The sequence below is a fragment of the Bos grunniens genome, chromosome 16 (genome assembly GCF_055505025.1).
Source record: "Bos grunniens cultivar Pamir isolate PY7600 chromosome 16, Bosgru_T2T1.0, whole genome shotgun sequence".
Lineage (NCBI taxonomy): Eukaryota > Metazoa > Chordata > Mammalia > Artiodactyla > Bovidae > Bos > Bos grunniens.
Window position 1 is genome coordinate 30,594,840 of NC_141180.1, and position 24,178 is coordinate 30,619,017.

General features: G+C 57.1%; 1 protein-coding gene and 1 long non-coding RNA gene across 30 annotated transcripts in view; one reads left to right on the plus strand and one right to left on the minus strand.

The window, feature by feature from the left end:
• Window positions 1–24,178, minus strand: part of MORN1 (MORN repeat containing 1) — a 49,282-nt gene that overhangs the window by 5,552 nt on the left and 19,552 nt on the right. For 8 of the 29 annotated variants that reach the window (XM_086342507.1, XM_086342504.1, XM_086342512.1 and 5 more), the window contains 4 exons: window positions 22,088–22,211; window positions 21,616–21,740; window positions 7,202–7,335; window positions 7,029–7,102 (listed from right to left, as the gene is read on the minus strand). In XM_086342507.1, the coding sequence (XP_086198633.1) occupies window positions 7,029–7,102; window positions 7,202–7,335; window positions 21,616–21,740; window positions 22,088–22,211 (457 nt within the window). Of the gene's footprint in view, window positions 1–3,572; window positions 6,032–7,028; window positions 7,103–7,201; window positions 7,336–16,475; window positions 20,172–21,111; window positions 21,741–22,087; window positions 22,212–24,178 lie in introns of those variants that run through there. The other 21 variants (XR_015142736.1, XR_015142734.1, XM_086342513.1 and 18 more) reach the window with 14 other exon arrangements.
• LOC147356508 (uncharacterized) lies at window positions 2,974–7,415 on the plus strand. Its single transcript, XR_015142748.1, has 2 exons — window positions 2,974–3,834; window positions 4,562–7,415. It is a non-coding gene; the product is annotated as an uncharacterized LOC147356508 (long non-coding RNA).

A 24,178-nucleotide genomic window follows, 5' to 3' on the forward strand; every position in this document is an offset into this window, starting at 1 on the left:
GATAAGAAGCTTGAGGCTGGCTGGCCAGACCCTGGCAAGTGGGGCACCTGCACACACCCCATTCTTTGGCTGGAGCAGCTGAGTGGAGGCAGGAGGTGGGGGAGCAGGCAGTGGACTTCCCTGGCCAGGTGCACCGAGGGCAGTGGCGAAGTGGTTCACGTTCTGGGGAGACTGGTTCCCTAGTGGGTCAGGGGTTCCCAGCAACCCTGTCCGCCATAGACCCACAGGCCAGGGGGCTCAGGGCATGGGTTCTGGCCCTGACCCTTGTGGCTGTCAGTTTTCCAAACTCTGAAATGAACACATAGGCAGCACATGGAGTGTGGATCCCCAGACCTGATCTGGCCATGGCAACCAGTCTATGAGGCTGACCGGCTGGGAGAGGGCGGGGGCCCTTTTCTACAGCCTGGTCAGGGGACAGCCCTGGGAAGTCTGGGTTGAGTCCAGACCCTGGCAGTGGTGGTGGTGGGGGGCGGGGGGAGGATCAAACCGGCGCTCATGGGAGCCCAGTCAAGACATGAATCAGGGACACGGTTGCCCTGAGGGTCTGCAGCTCACGGGGGCTGTGGACCCAGGGCTGCTGTGGCCCCCACTGAGAGCCTGTAAGAAACTTCCAAAATTGGAAGTCAGCTAATTGCAGCATTGCAGCTGACCCTGATTTGGGGCCAAGCTGGAAACTGTCGCTGCCTCCCGAGGGCCCCCGAGAAACAGGAGCCGCAGGCCACGAGCCCTGAGCCCAGGCTGAGGCGCAGGCCCAGTGTCTAGCCCAGCTCCGCTCCCAGGGAGAGCGGAGCTGGGAGCTCATCTGCAGAGGCTCTTCTGTCCCACGGGGTGCCTTCTGGTGCTCAGCTCTGGGCCCTGGACAGTCTGCAGGGTGCTTTCTGTTTGGGGGTGCCTGCTTGCCTGCTGCAGGGGTCCTCACCCTGGGGAACTGTGGGTTGTACCTAGCAAAAGGTGTGTGAAGGGTTAAGGGCGCTGCCCGGCCTCCAGCTTCTCCATCTGCCGTGGGAGTGATTCTTCCAGGCCTGCGTCAGGCGGGAAACATCCTGCCCTGCTGGGCGGGGGGAGGTCGGGGCGCCAGAGCAACACGGCCTGGCCAGCTGTTCTCACCCGGCCCCCACACCTGCTCTGGTTTGTTATTCCCGCTCAGACAAGGCTCACTTCTCAGTCTTTGAAAGTCTCTAATGGCGGTGCAGTGGTAAAGAACCTGCCTGCCCATGCAGGAGACGCGGGTTCGACCCCTAGATTAGGAAGATCCCCTGAAGAAGGAAATGGCAACCCACTCCGGTATTGCTGCTTGAGAAATCCCATGGACAGAGGAGCCTGGCAGGCTACAATCCATGGGTTCGCAAAGAGTCAGATGACTGAGCAACTAAACAACAACAGAAAGAAGAACTTTCTGTTTCTCTCCTGTTCCGTGAACACCCACCTGGAGGCTCTCCTAACTGGGGTAGGGCGGGGGTGGGGAAGAGGGCCTGTGGACTTTGCCCTTGTCCTCATGTGGGGATTCTTAGGGTCATTTGAGATTCAGTTCTATGGCATTTGCCTGCACACCCCAGGGCTGAGCTCTGGGTAGGACAGAGTGGGGAGTTTGTTGTTGTTCGGTCGTTAAGTTGTGTCCGACTCCTTGTGACCCTATGGACTGTAGCACGCCAGGTTCCCTGTCCTTCACTATTACCCAGGGTTTGCTCAAACTCGTGTCTATTGAGTCGACGATGCCATCCAACCTCTGTTGCCCCCTCAACTCCTGCCCTCAATCTTTCCCAGCATCAGGGTCTTTTCCAATAAGTTGGCTCTTTGCATCAGGTGGCCAAAGTATCAGAGCTTCAGCTTCATCATTAGTCCTTTCAATGAATATTCAGGGTTGATTTCCTTTAGAATTGACTGGTTTGATTTCCTTGCTGTTCAAGGGACTCTCAAGAGTCTTTTTCAGCACCACAGTTCAAAAGCCTCAATTCTTTGGCGCTCAACCTTCTTTATGGTCCAACTCTCACATCTGTGCATGACTCCTGGAAAAACCACAGTTTTGACTACAGGGACTTTTGTCGGCAAAGTGATGTCTCTGCTTTTGAATACGCTGTCTAGGCTGGTCAGGGTGCCCAGAATTGGCTCTCAGAAGCAGAGGGTGCAGGGAGAGGCCTGGGGGCTGAGGGAGGCAGCAGCCCCTGCCTGCGGCCGTGGGGGGAGTTGCCTGTTTACTCAGTCATGGGGGCTGAGGTGGGCCCCATTCCTACCCCACGCCTGGGGGTGCACCTCTCTCATGTCTGCCTGCCAGGCCTCACCAGGCCTGCCCCACCGGGCCCAGTGCACCGGGGAGGGGGTGCTGACGCTCAAGACAGGACTCGTGGACCCTGGTGTCCCCAGTGCCCCCAGCGCTGTCTGGGACTTGGCAGGCAGGGCGACGGCAGGCAGGACGCAGGCTCAGGGCGGGTAGCCTTTCAGGGGGACGAGAGCCTGTCCTAGGTGCTTGGCGGTCACAGCGACCCTGCGTGGAGGTGGGGTTCCTGGGCCTCGGGCATCAACTATCTGTTCAAGTAAAAAATTGTCTCCATCTGTGTTGGCTAATGACTGATTAAATGACTAATCACGGAAGTCTTAATTAAACCCATTTTTCTTCGAGCAAGTGGGGGAGGGGCCCCGTTCCTGGCATGTGTTAGGCTCTGGCTGGTTCTCCGCGGAGCAGTTACGGGCAAGGTCAGTGCAGTCACTGCGCTGATGGGGCTGCAGGCATGTCTTCCTGTGTGGAGCCTGTGTTCAGGATTTCGGGGAGGATGCGGCTGGAGCCACGCTCTGTGCGTTTTGACGGGAGTCCCCTGTGTGGCCGGGCAGGCTCCAGGCCACGGTTCTGAAATGGAGTCGGTCTTGTGCAGCGAGCGGACACAGTCTCACGTCAGTCAGGAACTGCCAGGGCTCTGTGTCATGCTGTGAAATTCCGTAACATGCCAGGAATGTCTCCACAGGAATGCGGCGGGGCCGGCGGCGGGGCCTGGGCTCGCCTCGGGAGCAGCGCCGTGCAGGGCCGCCTGCCGGCCTGCCCGGTGCTGGGGCCGCCCCGTGTGCACACCGTCTCTCCCAACCCGGAGCTCAGAGCCGGGCGACCCGGGCAGGCTCCCCTGATCGTGCTGAGCCAGCCACTCAGGAACCAGACTTGAGATATGACGAAGCCGCGAGTGCGATGGCCAGCAAGGGCCGGAGCCCTGTGGACACAGGCCATTACCAGGGGAGGAGGAGATCAGGGCGGCCACACCTGTCTGTGAACCCCGGGCTCAGGCCCTCCCAGGTCGTGCACGCAAAAGGCCCCTTGCAGGCCTTGACTCTCTGGGGTTGGGGTCTGTGTGGTGAGGGGTCCCAGTGGGCTGGGCCAGCCTGGGAACCCCAGGACTTGGCAGTACCTGGGCACCCCTTCTCCAAAATTGGGGCACTCACCCCAAGACCATTCTGTCTTTGGAGGGGCAGGGGTCTGGTGGGCCACCGGCTAGGCTCTGGGAAGGCCCAGACCCCTAGGCCAAGGGTGCTAGTCTGCCCAGTGGACCCCTTCCTCCACTGTGTTTAGGGAGCATGCTGCTGCTGCTAAGTCGCTTCAGTCGTGCATGAAGGTAGTTTAATTAGATCCGAACATCGTGACAAAAGGCCAGAAGTCCGTCCTAAAGGCGCCCTTGTCGTGTGAAATAAAGACCCACTCGGCCCTGAAGTTGGGGGCCCATGTCTTGCCAGACCTTGTGGGGATGAAGAGACACTGTTTCAACCCTTCCTGTTCTTGGAACCCCTTGATGACGACCATGGGTGAAGCTAACACGTGACCATGTGAGGTGTCCTGTGGCTCTGGGGGGTCACCAGGTGAGGACGCACGGGGGCCCCGGGGCAGCAGGGCAGGGAAGGCGGTGACTGAATGCGGAGCCATGCAGGCTGTGGGCCGCTGGAGCCTGCTCTGAGGGTCAGGTGGCCCTGGGGCCTCAAGGTTGGCCTGTCCTGGGCCCAGCCCCGCAGTTGGCCGCCTGGACCCCTTCCTCGCTCACCAGAAGCTGAGGAATGGCTGGCTTGCCCTTGATCTCCTCCTGGGCCACCTGGGGGTTGGGGGGCACCACCTGAATTCAGCGGCTTCTTCCACCCTTCCTGGACTTTGGGGTCTGACACTGAGAGGCCAAAACCACAGGCCAGCCTGGAGGCTCCAGGGTCATGGCCAAACTCGGGCCCGTGGATGGAGCATGGACAAACTCGGGCCCCATGGGCGGGATTTGGGGGAAAACAGAAGGGTTTTAAGTGCCAGCTGCTGCATGCTCCCGGACCAGACATCAGGGGTGGGCTGGGCTGTGCCCTGCTGGGCACTTCGTGCTCCTGTCTCACTCCTTGCAGGTGGTCAGAAGGACTGTCCCTTTGCCCCATCAGGTCATGGGGGAGATCTGTGCAAACATCCTGCCCCGGGGGGCGGGCATTGGTGTGTGCTAAGTCGCTTCAGTCGTGTCCAGCTCTTTGCGACACCCATGGACTATAAACCACCAGGCTCCTCTGTCCACGGGATCCTCCAGGCGAGGATACTGGAGTGGGTTGCCATTTCCTTCTCCAGGGGATATTCCTGATCCAGGGATTGAACGCACGTCTCCTGCATCATCTGGCATTGCAAACGGATTCTTTACCACTGAGCCACTGAGGAAGTCCCAGGAGGCCCAGCTGAAATGAAGTATCCACAACCTCACAAGGATTCTCAGTGCAACCCAGGTGCTTCTCATTTGCCTGAGCCAGTTGCTGGAAAAGATGGATTTCTTAGAAAACCTAAAGGTGGGCTTTTAGGCTCCAGAGCCAGGTTTGGATGCTGGCGCGAGGCACTGGAGCCTGAACACACGTGAGGAAGTAGTGGTGGGGATGGTGGATCAGGAGGCCCTGGGGGCCTTGGGCAGGCTCTCCACCTCTTCTCTGGGTGGGAGCCTCGGACATACAGACACCCATCGGGGTGGGGGCTCAGGGGCACAGAGCTGGGCCTGGATTCAGGAGGTCTGGAGACCAGTGCCCGCAGGAAGGAAAGGCGCTTATGGCTGCAAAAGCCTGGCCTGGGGCCTCAGGGGCAGGTCAGGCTGGGTAGGTAGGCTCGGGCCGGGGCGCTGTGGCCAAGCCAGGGTTGCCTGACCACGCTGGCTCGTGTCTTTAACCAAGGTAACTCCAGGCCCATGGGGAGCTCTGTACACAGCCAGCATGGCCGGGGTTGGGGGGTGACCCGGGAGCTTTGGGAGAATATCTCCCTGGGGTTTCTGTATTTGGAGAACAAGCTCAGAGGGGCTCCCTGGGGAGAACGGGCCAGCCTGCCCCTTGGGCCGAGATGAGGGAATGCAGCAGAGCACAGGGACCCTCTGCGATGGTCCCAGCCTGGGTGAGGACACTGCATTTCAAGAGCTTGGAGAGCCCTTGGCAGAGCGGACGGCAGGAGGAGGAGCTCGCTGCTCCTGTCTTCTCGGAAGAGGACAACAGTGAAAGCCTCCTTTTTTGCTGAAATCAGACGTTTCCACATCAGTCTCAGCTGCCGAGTTGCCACAGTTACTGAATCCAGCACATGCTTCGCTGTGAGCATCTGGGCCTGGGCTGTGTTGTGAGTTAGTCCTGGGGGTGTTTCAGCCTTTGGCTGCGCACGCACGTCCCTGAGACTGAAACACCGGGCAACGTGGGGTCTCCGTGTCTTGCAGGAGCCTTTTCTTTTTTGGAGGCTGTGCTTCTCTGGTTGTTGTGTGAAATGAGCTTCATATTTAGTTCACACACCATGACTCAGAACGATGCAGAAGGGTGGCCCCTTCCTCTGGAAACGGCGCATCCCCACACAGCCTGCGACCCCGTGCCAGCCTCCAAGTGTCCCAGCCGGCCCACGCCTGCTGGCGTCATCGTCACCAATGAGCAAGCTAATTGCAGAGTGTTGGCGGATGCAGTGGCTCAAGGCCGCTCGCCCCCTGCCCGTTTGTCCTGCGTTTCTCATTTTCCTAGAGTTTTGTGGCTGCGTCTCTGCCGGCCGGTCTCTGCTCTTTTGCATGGCTGTTTCCACGTGTGCCCTAGGCTGGGGGCAAGAGGTGTCCATGGCACCCCGACCATGACTCCCGAGGGCTCATGCTGGGGTTGGAGGCCAGACCTTGGTGGGAGGTGGGAGTCTCGGAGGGCCTGAGTGGCCACATCCTCCCCTGAGCCTGGGTCTCTTCTCCAGAAGGAAGGTTCCTGTCTTTGGGGTTCCGTGGCCAAATTGCCAGCCCAGGTCTGCTTTGCCTAACCACACCTCACAGGTTCCACCCCAGGAGGAGACCTCAGATGGGGGTGCGCTGGTGGCTCCTTGGGGGCTGCCCAGTGCTCAGGGCTTTCAGGTGGGTGAGGATCAGTCCCACCCGAACCTCTGGAGCTGTGGGGCTTGGCGGGGAGGTGGGGGGCAGGGGGCTCCCAGGAATTTCTCTGGAATCCAGCCTTCTTCTTGAGAAGGAACAGCTGAGGGATATCCCCTCGCCTCCCCCAATACCCCTGCACAGCCCTGCCTACTTCTTCAGACAGAAACCTGAACTCAGCCTGGGTGAGCTCTGGTCTCCTTGCCTGCAGGCCGGGCGGCTGTGGCCCCAGGTATGTGATGGCCTGCACAGACAGAAAGGGAGGCACACAGACCAAGCTCCAGGCCACGGTGCTGCCACCTGAGGGCCTGCTGCCCGCCCGGGGACCCCGACCTCTGTCCATGTGCCAGAGCGTCTGCAGGCCCCTTGAGGGAGGGGACCCCTGTGACTACTCTGCTCCCCTGGCCTCAGGCCTGCCTGGGTGAATCCCCACGTGGACAGCCGCAGGACGTGGGTGGGCTCCACCCAGCTGCCTGCTCCCAGGCAAGGCCCTCAGTGCAGGAAGTTCGCCATCCTAGACCAGGCCCCGGGCTCCATGGCGTCCAAGTCATCTCAGGCCCCGGGGATACCGGGCAGGCGGGCGGAGAAGGGCCCCATCCTGGGATGCACACACCTGGGAGGCTTGGCTGTGGCCCAGCTGATGGGGGAGGCCAGAGCAACCCCAGCGCCGATGAGTGTTCCTACCTGCTGCCTCCTGGTGGGCCTTGTGCTATGGGCGTCATCCCCCTGTGGTCCTGGCCTCTGGGCCTGCTGCCCACCTTTTAGAAGCAGCGGGTGGAGGCAGGGTTCAGCTCCCAGATCCCTCATGCATTGCCTCAGCGTCAGGCTGAGCCCTGTCGGGGCTGTCCCACCCCTACCTCATGGAGGCCCTCCAGAAACAGGATGGCGTGGTACCCTGGTGGTGGGGGCCCAAGGCGGACGTCGGAGAACTGGACGCAGCCTCGCTCTGCTCGCCGACGGCTCCCGGGACAGCGGGGCTCGTGTTTCCCGGCTGAGGGGAAAGAGGATTCCAGAAAAACAAAGGAAAAGGCCCTTTAAGTATCACAAAACAAAAGTCAGAAAGGACATTTCCTATGGCCTCTCTGAAGTGGACTTGTGTGGCTGAGGTTGTTGGGCCGTGGATGGCCACACGGGCCCTGGGGGGCCTGGTGCTACTGCCCAGAGTGCCGGCCACACGGCCATCTCCAGGGGAGTGGCTGGGCTGGTGTAGACACAGGGCCCCACTGGGTGTGGTTTTGGGTCCCCCGCCTCTCGATGCTCCTTTGTCTGCGGTCCACCATGAGGCCTGGCAGGTGGTGCTTTGGGGATGAGGGGGTCTCCTGTCACAACACCTGTGCCACTGAGGCCCTGGGTGCCCTGGACAGGCCCCAGGTCAGAGGCCTTGTGCTCAGCCAGGCAGAGCCTGATGTTCTCTTCTGAACAGTATGACAGGAGGACGTGCCTCCTTAATGAGGGCTACCCCATGTGGTGACGTCAGACCACACCTGTGGCAAGCACAGAGCATGGAAGGGCCCACAGCCACCAGCTCCACAAGGGAGGCCGCCCCCCCAGGAGACCTGAAACCCTTTAGTGCTGGAGAACGTCAGAGGGCTGGGTTTAATCTGCCCCACTGGGGCCCCCGCCCACCCTGGCTTCCTCCAGCCCCTCCCCCAGGAGTCCTAAGGTCTGACGGCCATAGGGAGTGCTTCTACCCCTCCCCTTCCCCGTGTCTCTTCTGCCTGCAGAGGCCCCTGCGGTGTGGTGCTGTGCAGGGCCACCCCAAGACTGTCCCAAACAGACGCACATCAATCAGGCTTGCTCTCATATGGGGATGGACTCAGGGCTCTTCTGACCACCCTCTGCCCCAAGGGCCCTGCCCACGTGTACACAAGTCGGGAGGGGCCAAGGGGAGGTGGTTGGACACTCCTGCCAGCCGACTCTGCAGGGTGAACCCTTCATTGGCCCCCTCGGTGGGGGTCTGAGTGAGTGGAGGGGTGTCTCTTCATCGGCCCCCTCGGCGGGGGCGGGGGGTCTGAGCAAGTGAAGGGGTCTCTCCTCCATACCCTGGATGGGGCCCTGGGGTGCAGGCATTAACACCCCTTCCCTGGAGCCTAGCTTCTGCAGGGAGAGGTGGAGATGGACCCCAGAAGTATTTCCAAATTACAGGTGGGGAATTATTTCTCTCGGCGGGGTCTTAATCTCATTGTTACAGCGCATTATAAAAGCAGAGTCTTTGCTCCCGCAAGGACGTCCTCTATGCACGCTGTCTCCTGTCAGCTCAGCTGCCCGGGCACTGTGGATGTCCTGGGCAGCGAAAGGAACGCGCTGCTGACGGAATCGTTTCCAGCTCTTAACGCACCGCGGCTTCCGTGCGGCTTCGTGGGAGCTAACGTCTCCCACCTCTGGACAGTAAAGACCCACTCTGTGTCCTCTGCCAAGGTGACCGGCTAGTGGGCCCCAGACAGAGCTGGGCTTGCTGAGGCCATGGTTTCTCCTGGGCAGCAACCAGACCTAGGCCCACAAAGCACCATATTGGGGGGCTGGGGACTAGGGGTCTGTGTGGAAACGAGCTGGTGTGCAAGTCCATGCACATCCACACTAACCCCGAGCTGCCGCCCCCCGGCTCTGGGCACCAACGGGGCTGCTGGAAGAGGCCGGTCAGTCCTCCAGACCCTGCAGGCCGCCCGGAGCACAGGTGCTCCTGTGTCCTCCCCGCGAGTGAAGAGGGACTGAGGAAGCGAGGCTGGACCGTGGAGTGAGACCCCAGTGCTCTGGGTGCGCACACGACCCTGAAACCACGTAGGCGGACGTGACCAGGAGGGGACGCCGAGACCCTGACAGCGGCTCAGGACGCCTCCACCTAAGCTACGAGGGTGGGCACCCTGACCCCCAGGACACCTGCTTACCATCCAGGGACAGAAGAGGAAGGGCTCCAAGACCCCTTTGTTGAGTGACAGAACCTGGCGCTGTCCAGCTGAAACCCCATAGGTAGCTCTACCTGCAGTCCTAGGAGGGAACCTTCTAGATTCGGGGACATATGGACCCTAGCCTGGGGCTGGGGGCTGTGATCCTGGACACAGGAGACAGGGGAGGGGTGTCCATCCGCACAGACACGCACTGCCTGTGCTAGACACCTGGCCACTTCTAGCCACCTCCGCTCACCAGTCTCATACTTCTCAGGGGGACCCCCCTAGCTGCCCACTGCCCTCCCTGGTGATTGCCACCCCGCCGAGCCTTTCAGTTCCAGGCTCTGGATGTTCAGTTCACCCCTCATGCTCCAGCGCATGGATCCATCTCTGCCTGTACCCTGAGCACGAGCTGGTCCTATCCTCGCTCATGGCTGAGCCGTGCTGAGCCCTCTGGTCCTTGGTGCTGCTGGCCTCTGCCCATACCTCCCAATCAGGTCCCTGCTATGGGCGTGATGACCCCTCCTGACCCTGTCTGCCCTGTGACCAACCTGGTCCCGAGAGTTTGAACTACACATAGGAGAAGTGGGTGCCCCACGGGAGGGAAGACCCCACTTCTGACAACAGACTCGGCCTCAGAGACCCTGCCAGGCCCCTGGCTGCCCACTGCCTTCCCTGGTGGGCACAGGCTAGCCGTTCTCCTGGCTGAGTGTGTGTGGGCCAAGTGGCCACTTCAAGTGTACCCAAGTCCTGAGGATGCTGCAGGAGAGGGAGGGAGCCCCTACCCCTCGTGTCCTGAAAGGGTCATCACTCCTGGGCGAGGGTCCTGCCTGGGCCTCCAGGGCCCTTGGGGCGGCTCCTGGTGCGTTTCTGCAGCCTCCCCAGCCAGGTGGCCCTGCGAGCAGGTTCGCGACTCCAGCTCTCTGGGGTGACTTCCGAACCTTTCTGTCGATTTTAATTACATCAATTACGGCTTTATCAGCAAAATAAAGGTCACTGTGCTGCCTCCAGGGAGCAGGAGGCCGAGCTGGCCAGGGAGAGCGGGCAGCTTGACCTCTCCGGGAGGGAAATGCCAATTAATTATCTTTTTACAGCCGACTCAATTAGACTCCCTAATCACCTGTGTAGGACACAGAGAAGGCGCAGAGACCTCGGGAATAAGTGCCGCTGCTGTGGGCCCGGGTCTCTGGGGCAGCTGGCTCCAGGCAGGACGTTTCCTCTCTAGCAAGACTTGAGCCCCTAGGAGGTTATCAGCCTGAAGAGGACAAGCTGGCCCATCTGTTGGTGGCCAGACACACCACGCCAGTCTCAGGGTAGACTCCATCAGCAAGGGGCTGGCTGGTTACAGAGATGGACACGCGGGCAGCCAGCAGCCGGCAGCAGGGGAAGCAGGGAGGTCCACGCGGGAAGGACACCTGGGGCCCTGGGTCTTGATGGCCAAGGGCAGGGGAGGCAGCCTGAGGGCTGGGGGGTCTCCCTGCCCTTCTCCAGCTGCCCAGGACCTGGGCGACAGCTCCCTCTGAGTTGTGTGCCAGCCCTCTGGGCCCCGTTTGTCCCTGGGCACACAACTCTGCTGGGGCCTGGGATCTGGCCTGGAGGGTCTGCCTTCAGCCGGTCAGCTGCCTCCCCACCTGGCACAGGTGTGCACACACACGTACATGCGCACACACAAGTCCCGACTCTCACACTCCCTTGCCCAAGAGGCCTCCAGCCCCAGGGCCACTACCCTGTGACCCTCTCCATGGGCTGCCTGATGCCAACCTGTGGATGTGGTTGAGGGTGCCGACCTCACCCCCGAACAACGGAGCTGCCCCCACAGACCAGGCCTCTGTCCTGTCGGTGGTGTTTGCCTGGGAGGGTTTCCTAACATCTGTCAAAAACCTCTTGAGCGACCCTTCCCCACAAGGCCCCTCCTCAGCCCTGCCGTGGCTCCTGGGGAAAGGGGAGGGGGAGGAAAGAGGAAGTGCCACCCCCCACAGTCACTGGAAACAGTCCAGGCTCCTCCATGTACATTCAGTGAACCAGCTGGAGGGAGCAACCTGGATGTCTGGGTGAGCTCCCCCAACACCCATCCTAGCGGCCACATCCTGCAGAGCCGTCTGGACTTCACTTCCCACGCAGTAGGCCCGAGGGCTGGGGCTCCCCCTGCAGTGGACCCATGCTCCTGTCCAGGGAGACGACAGGAGAGAAACACTGGAGTCAGGGATGAGCAGCTCTGAGCCGCTGACATCTGACAGGTCAGTCTGTCCTGTTGGCTGAGGGGGTGAGCAGTGTGGCTGGGAGAGTCGAGTGCACCTTGAGCCCCCCAGGTGATCAGAAGTGGAGCAGGGACCCCTAGCCCCTCTCAGTCCTGTCCTCCTGACCTTGGAGCCAGGAGTCAATTCTGGTGCCCGTGAACCACTTGGTACCAGGAGATGGTTCAGGACAGGAGGAAGTAAGAAAGGCCGTGGGTCTTGGTCGTTTGAGGCCACAACTGCCTCAGAACCCTGCAGGTGGGTCCGTGTGGCAGGGACCAGAGTGGATGGGCTACTGTGCCCCAATCATGGCTGACATCCACCCAGAGTCCTGCTTTCTGACCCCACCTGGCACCCCCTGGGCCACACATCCTCTCTAAGGTTAGGCTGTGAGCATCCTTCACCAAGTGGGGATTGTTTCTGTACAGAAAACAAAGCCAGAGCCTCATCCATTTCCTCCTGGCTCCTCCCCATCTCCCAGGGTTCCCGTCTACCTGGGCCTTTCTCCAGTTTCGCTGTTGCTCACCTCCGCTGGCTCCTCCAACCCCAAACATGCTCCTCCCTAGACCTCCTTCCACACCTTGTTTGGATGCTGATACCCTGAGGAGTGAAGCCTGCTTCTCCTGGACAGTCCCTCCTGGCTCTTACGGCCTCCGTTCTTAGGCGTCCTTAGGACCAGCTCTGCCTGCTGCATTGTCCTCACCACTCTACCACCATCATCCCCATCACCGTCTTCATCAACACCATCATCATCCTCATCACCACCACTTCACCATCTTCATCACCATCACCACCATCATATCATCACCATTACCATCATCATCATCATCGTTACCACCACCATGACTGTCCTCACCTCCACGGTAGGGTCACTCTGCACTCTCCAGGGGCCAGGTCCTTTGCTAAGCTCTTCCCAGGTGGTTTGCACACATGGAACCCTCACCTCAGCCCAGAAGAGACACCATCGTCTCCCTGTTTAGAGAGCAGGAAACTGAGGACAGCCAGCCCTGGTCAAGGTGCCTACTGCTCTGCTGGTGCCACCAGGGTGGAGGCAGGTGCACAGAGCTTGTCTTTGAAGAGCCCTGGCTGGGCCTGCGTTCCCTCAGGAGCCCCTGCAAGGGCGCCCCCTCCATCTTGGTTGTACTTGTCCCGGCTGCCTGCACCTGGGGTAGAGACACGGGCCCAAGCTCAGTCCCAGAAATGAATTCTCCACGTGGGGAACACAGAGCCTTATCTGTAACTGGGCCCTCTTCCCAGCTGGGGGACTCAGCTTATTTTTTTTAATAAGAGATTTTCAAACTCAAGAATTTCCAGGCCAGCCAGGGGACGGTAACCTGGCCTGGCCTGGCCTGGCCTGGGAGGGGTGGGCATGTGGAACCTCCAGTTCCCCTGGTGGGTGGCTGCAGATCATATACAGCCTTGACATACTCCTTTCCCAATTTTCAACCAGTCTGTTCCATGTCTGGTTATAACTTTGCTTCTTGACCCACATATGGGTTTCTCAGAAAACAGGTAAGGTGGTCTGGTACTCTCATCTCTTTAAGAATTTTCCAGTTTGCTGTGATCCACACAATCAAAGGCTTTAATGTAGTCAATGAAGCAGATGTTTTTCTGGAACTCCCTTGCTTTTTCCATAATCCAGTGAATGTTGGCAATTTGATCTCTAGTTCCTCTGCCTTTACTTAATCTAGCTTGCACATCTGGAAATTCTTGGTTCATGTACTGTTGAAGCCTAGCTTGAAGGATTTTGAGCATAACCTTGCTAGCATGTGAAATGAGTGCAATTGTATGGTAGTTTGAACATTCTTTGGCATTGCCCTTCTTTGGGACTGGAATGAAAACCGACCTTTTCCAGTCTTGTGGCCACTTCTGAGTTTTCCAAATTTGCTGGCATATCGAGTGCAGCACTGCAGCAGCTCCTGGAGGTTCCCATTAGCCCACAGGTTCCCTTCCGTTCCCCAGTCCTCAGCCAGAGACTGAAAGGAAGCCAATGGCCCCCGGGTGTTCCCCGTGTGTTCACTTCGTGCAGGTGGCTCGCTAAGCAGCAGCCTCGCCCTGGGTGGAGGAGGAGTGGGGGTGGGGTGGGGCCCAGACCCCAGGAGTGGCCCAAGGACGCTTGCCCGAGGTCTCTCCTATAGAGATATGTCCTTTTACATGCTGGGAACTTGCCATTTCTGAAGCTTTGATGACACTTTGATGACAACTGTCCTGGGGGTCTCAGATGGCCCTGGTCAGAGGCCTCAGGGGCCATGAAGGGGCCTGAAGCAGGGCAACTGCCAGCTGCTTTCCACCATGAGGGTCACTGCGGGGAGCAGTCAGCAGGCAGGGAGGCTGGGTGGCTGCCGGGGAGGCCTGGGGTCTCCAGGGGCAGAAGCTTGTCTTTCTGAGTGATTGAGTCAGCCTTGGACTAGGTGGGGAACTCACATGCTTCTGTTCTTCCAGAAAAGAGTGGAGGGCTGTTTGTCGCTCTCTCTAGGAGACCATCAGGGCAAAGCTTGTGGATGGCATGTGGGGCCTGGTCATGCTGTCTCTGCCTCCAGCCCCCTCCTGCACAGGGCAGGGCTGGCACAAGACCCTAGGCTCCGAGGAAGGAAGGAATGGAGTCAGCAAACTGCCTTTAAAGAGAAAAAGTGGGGCTTCCCTGGTGGCCCAGCGGTTAAGAATCTGCCTTCCAATGCAGGGGACACAGGTTTGATCCCTCGTCAGGGAACTAAGATTTACATGCCATGGGACAAGTAAGCATGTGGGCCACAACTACTGAGCCCACACTCTAAAACCTACATACCACAACTAGAGAGACAGCTGTGCTCCACAGGAAAGACCCAGCACAGCCAAAAACAGGTGCTGATTCCGAGGCTTCGCGACAAGGCTTGTAGGGGCTCCAGCCACCAGGCGCCAGGGAGCAGCTGGTGGGGGGGGGGTTGGGAGGGTGGGGGGTTTTGGGGGGCGAAGGGGTTGGGGGGCGGGACCCAAGGAGGCCACGAGACTCACCCTCTTCCCCACACTGCTCCGGGAACTGTGCCCTGACTGAGGGGTGAGAGTGCGTGGTGACACGCACACACGAGAGTGAGCACACACTCACACACTCACACACACACGGGACTCAGCCACAGGGAAAACACTCTCCCCAGGGCAAGGCCTCCAATGCACACACACACATATGCGTGTACAGAGACTTACGTGTGCACACACACCCCCACAAGTGCAGCCCCTCACCTGGCCCAGGCCCCTCCTCCTAGTCACCCAGTCCTGACTCTGCCCCCATCCCTGGGGCCCAACTCAGGCCTGCCCTGCTGCCCCTGGGACCACAGTAACCCCCCAAGGAGACCTCTTCCTCCATCCCCGGTGCCTTTGGCATGTGCTTCCTGACAGAGGCTGGGTCCTGGCATCTTGCGGGGAGCCCTGGACAAGTTAGGGCACCCACCTTGCCTCCCGCCCTCCACAGTCTCCTGGTTGAAGCTGCTACTGGACCCTAGGGGCCACACATACCACAAGCTGTACCACGAGCCCCCGTGCCTCCCCTCCAGGCCGTGGACCCATTGACCAGCCGCGGCATCTCAGTCAGTCAGTGCAGAAGCCTGACCCAGCACGGCGTTATGGGTGTCCCCTGTGGACAGGGGCCCGCAGGCAGCATTTTGGCCGATGGAGGAAGCCATGGGTTCGGTGACATAGTGGGGTAATGGGAGGGGGCAGAAACTGTTCCTGTGGGAACCCCTGGGGTGAGGCTGCAGACAGGCGGGGGCTCTGACCATAGAAGACGGGCAGCCCCATGAGGGGCACCCAGGTGGGAGGCAGAAGGGGTGATGGAGGGGGAGGCCCACCCCATCTGATCCTGGAAGCTGCCAGCAGCCACTGGCTAGTTAGTTGGCTTCTTGGTCAGAATCTAAATGTGAGGGAGACCAGGAAGCAAACTGGTCTGGTGGTTCTAAGTGGTCTGGGCCCCCATGACTCCCAAGGTCATGAAGAGAGCCCACTGGACGATCCCAGCAGTGGGGTCCTTGCCTCAGAGGCTGTGACCCGGGGCTGAGATGGGGGCCAGGCTGGCGCCGTGTCACCAGGAGGCTCGTTCAGGTCACCCACGGTTCAGTCCTTTCTAAGGAGACAGAGGCACCCAGCGTGAGCATCCACATGGGTGCAGGATCGTGGCCTGCCAGACCTTGGCTGCACAGGGAGCCTGGGTCCACACTCGCCTCCCTTTTTCTCTCCACCACCTGCCAGAGACCCACTGTCAGGGGCCAAAGGGCATAGGGTGTCCGAGGCAGAGCCAGAGTCCTGCTGCTGCCCATGCCCATGGGGCTGCAAGACACACGGAGGGGCTGGTGCCCCGCAGCTCCTGGCCAGCCCCAGACAGGCATCAAGTGTGGGAAGGAGGAGCTGGAGGGGGCTCCAGTTGGACGCTGGAGGTTAGGCCCCCACTGCCCCGCAGACGGGCTCCTCTTCCTCCGTGGGCTCCCAGACCGCAGGATTGCTGCAGGGCCCGAGGGCTGTGTACCTGTCTCCTTAGAAAGGACTGAACCGTGGGTGACCTGAACGAGCCTCCTGGCGACCCGGCACCAGCCTGGCCCCCATCTCAGCCCTGGGTCACAGCCTCTGAGGCAAGGACCCCACTGCTGGGATCGTCCAGTGGGCTCTCTTCATGACCTTGGGAGTCATGGGGGCCCAGACCACTTAGAACCACCAGACCAGCCAGGGCCCCGGCTCCCAGAAGCTGTGGTCTCGGGGGCCTGCAGCCCCTACCCCTCTGATGCCAGCTCCAGGCAGGCAGCTCCCTCCCATCTGAGTTCACTTCCCTTGTCCTCCACAGCATCAGTCCTGGAAGCAGCGCGGAATCTTTTTATATTTCCCTGGGACGTTCCTTCTAGCTGGACAATTCCTAGACAAGAAATTTATAGCACAAATTTTCCTTTAAAAATATGGATCTTTCATGCTATTCTGCCATAATTAACCATAGACAATTAATATTAAAATGCGTTATCACCCCAAGAGGCAATGAAATTTCCAGATCTCTGCTATGCATTCCGTCACTTTTATTGGCAAGACTGGATTAGCAGCAAAGGGCACCTTGATTTTTAAAATCATCTCACAGATCTCCTCTGATGGACACTCAAAACCATGTTTAACAGTGAAAATGAGGGCCACTCAGATCAACTGGAAACATTTCCTGGTAGGGTTTTGTGCATTAAAAAACAACAACGACAACAAAACAGCAATCTGAGGTTCTCCCTCCCTGCTTTGGCGTTTTTTTAGGTTCCCAAATCCAATTTACAGGGGATTGTCTGAGCCACCCGGGCTCTGCTAGCCTCACAATGTCCCTCTAGCAATTAGCAGCACCTGCATTAGGATTCAATGGACTTAAATTACTGGGGGGTGAGGCAGACACCCCACTGACAACAATTAACACAAAAGAGCTGCACCATTTAAAGCTGTGGGTGGGAATTACAAAAGGTTAAGAGACTAAATATAAAAAAAATTTTTGAATATAAAATCAATGTGCTTTGTTACAAAAATCTGGGTGCTATAATTTAACCAAATTAGGGTTTAGAATATCTGGCAATAGTCCACGTCTATGACATCGTTTTTTATTCTCAATAAAAAGCAACTTGTCTATTCAAAAGTTAAAAACAATCAAAGAACTGAAATATTTCATGTCAACAAAATAATAAAACACAGAGTTTTGAATTACGTACTACTGACATTAGGCCTTTGGAAAGGGAAAGCATTTTCTCTCCTCGTTTCACTTATTTGTATAATTGGAAACCAAGTTCTCAGAGGTTCGTTTTCTTAATTGCCTGCGGGATGCGGGAGTAGAGTGCTGACCCACCATCTGCGAGAGCCTGGCCCCGCTGGGGCTGGGGCTGGGGCAGGTGAGGGCTGAGCCCCCAGGGCAGGGGGCCCGCGGGAGGCTGGAGTAGGGGGTGAGATCCTGAGTGGGGGTGCTTCCCAGTGGCCCCACCTTTGTAAACAGGCATTGGCCCTGGGCACCCACAGTTCTGAACCACTGGTCAGGAGGCTATATTTTCTTCTGCCCAGAGAAGTCTGGGGTGCAGGGTTGGGGCGCAGGGGTGCTGAGCCCCTGTAGCTGCTCCGGCTGGCTGGGGTCTGTGCTCATGCACATCTGGGCTGTCAGAACAAGTTGAAACAGGAAAGCTGCTTTTAAATGTAAGACGATCCAGGTTCTGTTCTAACTTATGGTCAGCCTCAGCTTCAAGGCTTCTGCTCAGGGCTGTCTTTCCTCCCTCCCTTCCCAGGGCAGTCGACCTCTGGGAGACCCCTAACCACTCCAGGGTTTGAACCTGACCTTGTGCTCCAGGGTGGGAAGGGGGTGGGCAGGAGGACACAGCAGCTCTCCCCATCCGCTCGCTGAACACAGCGCTTCCTCTAGAAGCAGGGTCACAGGTACCCCTGCCAGGGTCTGCTGGACACGCCCAAGGGGTCTCAGCTCAGGGCAGGGCCCAGGGTTGGTGGCTCCTGACCCCCAGCATTCAGCCCTGGCTGGCCTGCCCCAATGAGTAGGCCTGGGGGGCCCTCATCAGCTCCCAAGGCTGTGACATCCCCATGGCACAACCATACTATCTCCCTCGGTACCTGCTGGTCTAACAGAATCAGCATCTTCACCACCGGCCCATTTTACCAAACCCGTTAACCACAGTCTACAGTCCTGTCATGGGGCTGGAGGGTGAGGTTGGGGGCAGGCAGGGGTCACAAATGGGCCTGCTTTCTACAAGGAGATGTGGGGGGAGGTGGGGGTACCTGCACAGAGGTGGCAGGAGGCCCAGGTCCTTGCCCACAGCCTGTGTCCCATCCAGCTCTGTGCCCTCCAGGGCCTGGCGGTGCAGCGAGATGATGGGGCTTCTGATTTGGGCTTCAAAACACTTGGCAGATGATGAGAAATATCCAGCCTCTGCTTCTTCTCTGGTAGCAGAACCTGGTCCAAGCTGACAAACTGTTTCTTGTCTCTGCATGGCCTAGTGGGGTCCTGTGACCAAGTTCTGGCCAGTGAGGTGTAAGCGGTGATGGGAATGATAACCCCAGGAAGCTTTTTAGAAGGGAAGGGCTTCCGACTCCTTATGCCTCCCTCTTCCTGCTAGCTGGAATATGGCAGTGATGGCTGGCACTTGTGCAACCCTCAAGGGCCATGAAGTGGTGCACAGAGTAGCAGAATAGGAAACAGAGGCAGGAGTCCTCGGTCACTGAGAGACGGGTGACCACAGTGGGGCTGCCCAGTGAGCACAAGGGGCTGGGCGACTAGGCTTGGGTGAGCGCCGCCCCGTATCTGGCTGTGCTGGTCACAACAGGCAATCGGTAGTGCTCACAACTCCGGGGGGAAGCTGGATGTTTCACTGGACTTTTCTGGTTGGGGGGGGGTCCCTGTAAGTCGCATCAGTAGGAATAGTCACCTCAGAGGTTCTATTGGCTCAAGTTTCTTCCAGGACTTGTGCTGGGTTATCTTTGATCTGAAACCCACTGGGCTGTTATTGAGACCTGTTTGTGCAGGGATCCTGGCTGCGGCCGGCAACCTGAAGAGACATCCTCCGGGCTGGGCCCACGGCAATGCCCCTGGCCTCAGACTCAGCAGGGCCACCCTCTGTGCCGTGTCCTGCCCATCTCAGACCTCACCCAGGGGAGCACACAAGCAGAGACAGCCACCCAAGACCCCTGGGGCCCTCAACAGGCTGGAGAAAGGGCTTGGGTCCCTAGTGAAGGTCTGGGTCTAAGAACCAAGCAAGAAAGGGTCATGGCTGTGCTGGGGTGAGTGTGAGGGGGACAGGGCTTAGTATCCTGGTTCTGAGATACAGACATTCACCCCACGTGCAAAGGACTCCGGGTTTGTGCTGCTCTTATGGTCGAGCTGCCCCAGAACACTGCGCTCTCTGCTTTCCTTCAGGACGAGGGAGGGATAAAGAAAACTTAAAAGTTAAAGATATCTATCTTCATATCACTGGGCTTCCCAGGTGGTGCAATGGTAAAGAATCCACCTGCAATATGGGAGACCCAGGAGATGCGGGTTTGATCCCTGAGTGAGGAAGATCCCCTGGAGGAGGGAATGGCTGCCCACTCCAGTATTCTTGCCTAGGAAATCCTGTGGATAGAGGAGCCTGGCAGGCTATACAGTCCATGTGTTTGGACACAACTGAAAGACTGAGCATATATACACACATCCCTGTATAGTCATAAAAGGAGGTTTTATCAGAACTAGGAAAGGCTTGGTCACTCCTCTGGCCATTTCAGGGCTTTGCTCCACCCACCAGGGTCCTAGGTCCGACTGTGTGCCCCCCAGACCCCCTGCAACCCTGGGCCCTCCTTCCTGCTGACCGTGTACATGACTCACAAGTTTTAACCATCATTGTTGTTGTTGTTGTTCAGTCGCTCAGTTGTGTCTGACTCTTTGTGACTCCATGGACTACAGCACACCAGGCTTCCCTGTCCTTCACCAACTCCCAGCGCTTGCTCAAACTCATATCCATTGAGTAAGTGATGCCATCCAACCTCCTCATCCTCTGTCGTTCCCTTCTCCTTCTGTCTTCAATCTTTCCCAGCATCAGGGTCTTTTCTAATGAGTCAGCTCTTCGCATCAGGTGGCCAATGTGTTGGAGCTGGAGCTTCAGCTTCAGCATCAGTCCTTCCAGTGAACATTCAGGATGGATGTTCTGTTATTATCTTAGGGTTTCTCTCACTGGAGGATAACTGCTCACCTCCTTGCCGAAGAGCTGGAGTGTGCACCACAGGACAGACAGATGCAGAGTGTTCACCACCCTGGGCTGACCCAGGCTCTCTAGCAACAGGCCCGAGGGGCTGGGGTATGGGGAGGGGGTGAGTGTCATCGTGGCGGGTGGGGACTTTCACCTGGAAGGGTCCTACGTGAACCCACTCCTGTGAAGGGCAGACTGAGTCCTAAGAAGGGCAGGAACAGGAGGAGTGTCCTCCTTGCCCTCTAGATGGGGGCCCTGTTCCCTCCTCAGGGCACTGTCCAGAGCCAGACCTGGTGGCGGGGCAGAGGGTGCAGGGGGGCTCAGTCCATCGTCCTGCAGGCGGATGCTGAGAGCACCTCATTTTGTAGAAGAGGAGCTGAGCGCTAGGGAGGTTCAGGCGGAAAGGGATGGATTCACTCCTGCTGAGCACCCAGGGCCTGCGACTCAGCCGCGAGCGCTGAAGGGGCTGGAGCTGAGAGGGTGCGGACCCCTCGGCTTCCCCACAGGCTGTTTTCTATGGCCTGACACCCACATGCTGGGTCCAGTCCAGGGGCCTGCACATGGTCACTGATGCGGGGCTCACACTTGGGCCGGCAGAGGGCCTTTATGTAGAAACACCAGCACATTCTCCGATGACGACAATGATAACAACAACGCAGCTAAATTTGCTTCCGTAAACAGAAGGGGATGCAGAGACAGGGTCCTGGGCCAGGTCACCAAGGGTCCCCTGAACCAGCCAGCCCTGCCCACCCTGGGAGGGAGGGACCCAGGCCTTGGTCTGGACGCTGCTCCATCTGACTCGGGCCCTGGACGTGGCAAGTCTGTGCCCCTACCCACCTGGGGCATCACCAGGGCGAAGGAGAATGTGAGGCCCTAAATTGAAGAGTATGTACCTGCCCGGTGGGGACCCCAGCTCCAATTACCCAGAGGTTCTCCCAGAAGGGTCGAGAACATGGGGTACCAGGTGGGACCCCCACGGCTGGGACACTGCCCTCCCTTAACTAAAACACACCCCCTGCCGACTAAGAACCCCAGGTTTGTGAGAGGATTCAATCCTCAGCTCTAACTACAGAGATGAAAAACAGACGGCCTCACTCTGCGTTCACGGCCACAAGGGACACGCTTGTGGAGTGCGCAGGACAGTGGTGCCACAGCCCGGACCACTCACCTCCCACCCCTGCCCGCCCGGGGCTCTGGATCTGCACTGTGAGCATGTCCAGCAGCCTGGACACAGGTCGGCCACCCCCAGCCCGCCTTCAAACCCCCAGCCACAGTGACTGTCCTCGGAACCATCTGGCCTGGGCCTGAGTGTGTCCTCCTGGGATATCCCAGGTCTCCCATGTCCACTGTTCTCAGGGGTCAACTTCACTTCCTTCTGCTCAGGTTTGGGTGACACTGCTATCAGCCATGCCTCCCTGAGCTCATGTTGCCCACTGCAGACCCCCCAGTTAGCCCCACTCACCAGGCGGGCCACCAGGGTCCCCGTCAGGGAGCAGTGAGTCGGTGCTGGCACTTTCCAGGGCAGCCCTGGGCTCTGGGCCCTCGGATGCGGGGCTGGACAGAGGGTAGGAGATGCACTGGAATCCACTGTGGAGGGAAGGACAGTGTCACGCAGCTGCAAAGACACAGAGTCCAGGGAGAAGAAAGGGCCGCGTGGCTCCTCAGAGGCCAGGGGGCAGGGAGGAAGCAGGGAAGGGGCGGTGTCTCACTCGGCCTCCCTGCCTCGCTGCCCTTGGCCCAGGACCCCTTCCTTGCTCCACCACCACCGTCAGAAGGGGCCTCGGCTTCGCCTTCGCCAGATCAGCGTGTGGTGACCCCATATGTCTTGGTGTGAGGCGTGGGCAGGGACAGTCCCAGCCAACCCCCCGCAGAGTAAAGGAGGGACCGCTCCTGCCATGCCTGCCCAGGTGCTGCCCAGGGCCACCTTTACTCACAAGGGGGTCTGGATGGGCGTCTGCCCCAAACCGTCGTCTACTCTGAAAAAGCTGACCTCCGAGTAGGCTGGGAGCTGCACGTACCGAACGCCCGCGGAGATCTCCAACTCCCGGCCATCCTCACCTTCCAGAAGGAGAGAGAAGTTGCTGAGGGCCATTAGGGCGGAGCGGCAGGACCCGGACCCCTGTCTCCCTGGGCCTTTGTGAGGAGCAGGGCATCGGATGGGGCCGCAACCACGCTCACCTTGCCCTACCCTTGCATTCCTGGACCCTCAGCTCCACTCCACCCTCAGCCAAGCTGCCCACGGCCCAGAGGAAAAGGACGTTTGCTAGAGACGTGAAGGCAGGCTTCTCGGGGAAACCAGTGCAGACAGGCAACCCCACGCGCAGTGGAAGATGAGCCGGGATCCTTGATGTGGGAACAAAACCATGATGCAGGAGAGCCAAGAGAACTTATCACTAGCAGATGTACATGACAAGAAACGTTAAAAGTTAAGTCCTTTGGGCAGAAGGGAAATGGCAGCAATGGAAACCTGTGTCTACAGGAAGCAGTGGGGGCCAGAAATGGCATCTGGAGGCAGATGGCACTTCCTTTTCTGTCTGTCAGCTACTCCCCAAAGATAAACAACTGTTGAAACAAAAATGACCTACAGGTTATAAAGCTGATTAGACACATGAATGTAAAACGTACTGAAACAAGAGCATAAAGATTGTATTGTAGACAGGAAGTATAAACTGTAAAGCTCTTATACTGTCGATGATGGAGTATGATAGCACTTGGAGTTAGACTGATAATTTAAAGATGTATATTTACATCTTTAAGTAAACCTTAAAGTATCCCCTAAAATGACACAGAAAAGAGTTATAATCAATAATCCAGAAGAGGAGATAAAATAGAATTAAAAAAAAAAACTCAATTAATCCAAAAAAGAAAGGAATAGAATATAAGGGAAAAAAACCAGCCAGGGAAAATAAGGAAGAAATTGTAAAATGGTAAGTTTGAACCTACTGTATTAAAAATTATATTAAATGTGAATGGTGTAAACCATTTAGTTAAAAGAGAGATGGATAAAAAAGCAGGACCTAGGTATATGCTGCCTACAAAATAATATATTTAAACTATAAGGACGTGAATAGGTTAAAGGTAAAAGCATGGATGACGATGCTGATACCAGTTAAAAGAACACTGAGTGACTGCATTAATATCAACAAAAGTAGGTGTCAGAGCATAGATTATTAGCATGCATAAAGGAGATAATTTCACAATGATATGGTCAATTAATTGACATAAAAATACTAAATGTTTATGCCCCTAATAACAGAGTTTCAAAATACATGAAGCTAAAATTGATAGAAACGAAAGCAGAAATAAATAGAAACACAAGCATAATCAGAGATTTCAATATACCACTGTCAATAACTGATGGAACAAATAAACATAAAATCAGTAAGGATATAGCAAACTCAACAAAAATATCAACACAATTTACTTGATTGACATTTATAGAATATCCTATCCAATTCCATTCAAGAAGAGAATCCACACTCTTCTCAAAGTGCACTCCAAACATTTCCCAAAACAGACCATATTTTGAGCCGTAATACAAGTCTCAAAAATTTAAGTGAATTTAAGATACAAGGTATGACTCTAACCACATAGAATTAAGTTAGAATCAGTAACAGAAAGATCTCTGGAAAATCTTCAAATATTTGGAAGTGAAACAACACACTTCTAAATAACTCTTGGGTCTAAAAGGAATCAAAAGGGAAATCAGAACGTATTTCAAATTGAATGAAAATGAAAGCATACCACATCAAAATTTGCAGGATTCAGTTAAAGTAGTACTAAGGGGTAAATTTATAGCAACAAACTTCTATATTAGAAAAGAAAAGTATGAAAGAACCTTGGAAACAATTCCACCTTAACAAGTGAAAAAAGAAAATAAAATTCAACCCAAACTAAGCAGAAGCAAGGAAGTAATAAGATAGAAATAGGAATTAATGAAATAAAAAGCAGACAATAGAGAAACGAATGAAACCAAAAGTAGGCTGTTTATCAATGAAACAGATAACGTCTCACTATACTATTCA